The following is a 4,170-nucleotide window of genomic DNA, read 5'->3' on the forward strand; positions in this document are numbered from 1 at the left end:
TTAATTCAATGTACAGTTTGATACATAAACTTTGATTTTGTGCAAATATATACATTAAATTTTGATTTTGACTCAAATATGTACATATAATTCTGATTTAATTCAATTGTATACATTTAAATAAATGAATAAATCAATTCTTTTATATTAGATTTTTATATTTTAGATAAGTATAATTATTTGAGTATGTAATATGTACACATTAAATAACGTTATATCAATAATGATGTTAATGATTTGTGAAATTTGAGTTAAATCATAATGTCATGTAAAATTGTACAAAATTAAAGTCCGTATATAACATTGCATATTGCATATTGAATCAAAGTTCATGTTTTATTTTTGACAAAAAAATTCTAATTGTTGGTCCTCTTCAAATAGCAAAGAAATATATAACGCCACAATAAAAAATAGCAACTACAACCACCGCACCCTTCTCGACTCAAGCTCGGCTAGTTTGGCAGCCTTCCACCAATTCATCCCTACAATTTGCCCAAATGCCTAAATGCTTTCCCACTTCCCACCTTTTTCAGCAGCTTCTTTTAATAAAAGTTTATGTCTGTTCAGAGCTGACTAAAAGAACTGAATAACCTGATTTGATTCAAACCCGACCAAGCCCCTATGGTTTTGCAAATACCTTCTTCAAGAACATCACCTGCAACGGGAAAGTAACTCTAATTGTTGCTTTGCCAATAGGCTCAACAACTTCACTAATTAGATGCCCCAAAATTCAACAGCAATTAACATTCAAACAGCATATAACCCCACTTATGCAAACAATATCAAATTGAACCATGTTTTCCCTGTTCCATTTGCAAACCCTGTGTATCATACAACTTAACATATGCACTTTCTATCGGCTTAATAATAAATCTATGTAGAAGTTTAATTTAACAATCTCCATTGCTATCGGAGCAATGATAAAACAAACATCACTAATGCTCACACTGATTCTTAAACCAATTCGACATAAAGATAGCTTACAAGGAAATATACATTATTTTCCCACTCGGAAGAGCTTGTCAATCATCGATTCCCTTCGTTACACCAAGGATAATAGCAATTGTAGCAAGAACAGCCTGCACAAGCAGCAGTCTCTCATTAAATGGGTTTTCAAGAACCTCACTTGAGGAAGAGAGGAGGCAACAGAGTTTACTCAAAAAAATAGCATAGAAGACACAAAAACAGGAAAGGATAATATATTTACGTAGAATCTAAACATGGTATCCATAAAATTATATAAATGACAGGTTATAGTCATGTCAATGCAGTATGGCCTTCACACAATTGAGAAAGACTGACAGAAAAGATACTCACGGCAATTGTGCAAGCAATATATCCCGGCTTCTCTCGGTAGTCTATCCTCGCACAAAGTAGAACAAACAATCCAATGTACCAGGGGATGGCCCCAAGGAAGAAACCAATGATAAACCTTCAAAGAAGTATACTCCTCTTATAGATAGAGAATCATAAACTACTTAAATAGTAGCTAGGAATTCAGAAAACAATAACCAATACAATAATAAATATAATGCTGATTTGTATAAAAATACATGTCACATGGATTGTGCACCAGATTCAGGTTTTGGGTACATATTGAAGTGTCAATTGAAATTTGGGGTGTCTAGCAGCTGTCATAACATTTATTCCTCTCAAGCTTCATTTTCCTTGACACATACAGGATTCTGGTGCACCATATATATCAAAAAACTTGGAAAAGTTTCAGCATTCCCATGTCATAAACATACCCTGTTTTTCTTTTTCTTGTAATTAACAAGCATCCACTGTACCAATCTCCTTATTAAAAGAGTTTCTTCATAGCCCCATGAAACGCGATGCTCTAAGTCATAGCTATTATCACAGCATTTTACAAAATTGGTCCTCCCAATGTGACGGGAGATCTCCAGTCAAATAGTAGACATATTAATTTCCCATTTGTCCAACCTATACGTTTCCTCGTTGTCTTTTGTTATCTTCGTCGAGTTTTTCATTAACCCACAACAATTGGATGTAGAGGAAAATAATTTGTTTAAATTGACAGTCTAACGACATATTCATTAAGTTGTTATTTTGTTTAACATTATAGTTCAAAAAAATTTAAAAACAATAGCTACATATGACTTACAAGAACCATCCAAAACCAATGCCACAGCATGGTAGACGACGCTCTCTTACAGGTCTTCCTTCAGCAACAGCATAACCTAGACATCAAAGGTATCAAGGTGAAAGCATATCAAGAAGATAAAATTTTCATTAACTTAATGCAGAATTTGTTGAACACAAGGAAGAAACATTTCATTTCTTGAAATTTGCTCTCAACACAATTATATACAAGAAAAGGAACTCGGACAGACCAACTTGAATTACAAAATCACTGATCTTATGATACATATCCATGAATCACAACATTCTAATTCTTTGAATGAATTCTAGCAACCTAAGATTTTTCATCACATGGGGCATCTTCTCACATTTGATAGAAGGCCAGAAGCAAGTTATGCATGATTAGAAATGAACTATTGTTCTTGCAACAATATTCAGAACAGTCAAATCTAGAGCTTTTCATAAGTTCCTGAGAGGTTTTATTACATGTTTCCCTCAAGTTCAAGGTTGTTCGCAGATCAATAATGACTTGTATATTATTTATATGCTTTTATCTCTCTCTCTGAAATCTACTTCCCTTCTTCTTAAGCTACTATGAAACTTCTAGCAAATATCTCAGATATTATAGCAAAACTTGGATCTTTCCCACCCCTACAAAACCCTCTTTTTCTTTCAATCCATCAAAAACCCGAATCCGTAAAGTCAACATTTTACAAAATTCACTCATCCTAAAGAATCAGAAAGTCTTTCTATTGCATCAAATACAAAATAAAAAGGAGCTGCTTATATATCTATGCAGTTATTTCTTTTTTTTCTCTGCTATAATTATAAAACACCTAATATATAAACACACCTTTCTTCTAAACCATAAAAAAAATGGATCTTTCATCTTAAGAAACATGTTAATCATTCCAACCAACAAAAATCCAAATCTCAAAATCCTTCCTTTGATTGACTGATCACAAGAACAAAGTTATTTTCTTCTTAGTTGTAGACAAAGCCTACCTGGAACGGTTTGATAACCTTGGGGGTAATACTGTGGAGGAGGAGCAGAGGGCTCATGGAGGCCAGGCGGCGGAACAGGCTGAGGAAACCCAATAGCCGGGCCATGGTGCTGGGGAGGAGGTGGAGGAGGGTAGTTGGATACTCCTTGGAAAGTCCCATATTGATGATGCTGGTGATCTACAACTACAGCCGGGTTTTTCTCGTCACCACTCATGTTTCTTCTCTGTGAGAGTTTTGACTGGGATCTGGATCAACTGGAAAAGGAAAATTGATTACTTTGATAGTAAGATTTTTGGTGTTTTGAATGAATGGTGGGATCAGATTGAGGAAGCTGCCTAGGCCTAGCTATCGGTTTGTCCTGTGAATTTGACTAAAATAATTAGGCTTTTTTATCTTTTAAAATATTTACGTGTGAAACTGAAAGCGGTTAAGTTTTCAATCTTTTGTGAATAAAATAATTTAGAGGGTGTTAAACACGTTTTTTTATAGGGCAATTTACTAATAAAAGCTATTTTTTTTAAATTATTGAAATTGGTTTATTATTTAATTATTTATCGGAATGATCTATTTTTCGTGAAATCGCGTCCAAGTCAGCGCGATGTTAGGGTACGCGCCAGGAAATCGCGTCCATGTCAGAGCGAGTTGCTGACGTGGCAACAAATTGCGCCCTCAAGGACACGATTTGCTACCACGTCAGCAACTCGCGCTGACGTGGACACGATTTCCTGACGCCACATAGCATGTTACGGGGGACGCGATTTTTCCGTTTTTCCCACGTTAGGTTTTTTTGGCTTTTAGGGTTTAGGGTTCAGGCTTTTTAGGGTTTTTAAGTCCTGGAAGAAATAATTTCGAGTTGACGTTTCTGATCAAATAGTATAAAATCGCTTCTAGAAGGATGCTATTTGAGAAGAATTTGTGAAATCGCGCCCTCGTAGATGCACTTTTGCTACAGTAGGTCACGGAAGAAATAATTATTTTTTGACGTTTCTGAGCAAATAGTATAAAATCGCTTCTAGCAGGATGCTATTTGAGAAGAATTTGTGAAATCGCGCCCTCGTGGAC

At 35.2% G+C, this 4,170-nt stretch overlaps 1 protein-coding gene across 1 annotated transcript; it reads right to left on the reverse strand.

Annotated features, from left to right (window-relative positions):
* Positions 1-782: 782 nt before the first annotated feature.
* Positions 783-3,559, reverse strand: LOC107918306 (60S ribosomal protein L18a-like protein). The gene is made up of 4 exons (XM_041109121.1): positions 3,109-3,559; positions 2,126-2,201; positions 1,318-1,432; positions 783-1,079 (listed from the first exon to the last, which is right to left on the reverse strand). The coding sequence occupies exons 1-4, from the start codon at positions 3,320-3,322 to the stop codon at positions 1,023-1,025; spliced, it is 462 nt and encodes a 153-aa protein (XP_040965055.1). The 5' UTR covers positions 3,323-3,559; the 3' UTR covers positions 783-1,022.
* Positions 3,560-4,170: the final 611 nt, after the last annotated feature.

This window comes from Gossypium hirsutum, chromosome D13 (assembly GCF_007990345.1).
Source record: "Gossypium hirsutum isolate 1008001.06 chromosome D13, Gossypium_hirsutum_v2.1, whole genome shotgun sequence".
Classification (NCBI taxonomy): Eukaryota; Viridiplantae; Streptophyta; class Magnoliopsida; order Malvales; family Malvaceae; genus Gossypium; species Gossypium hirsutum.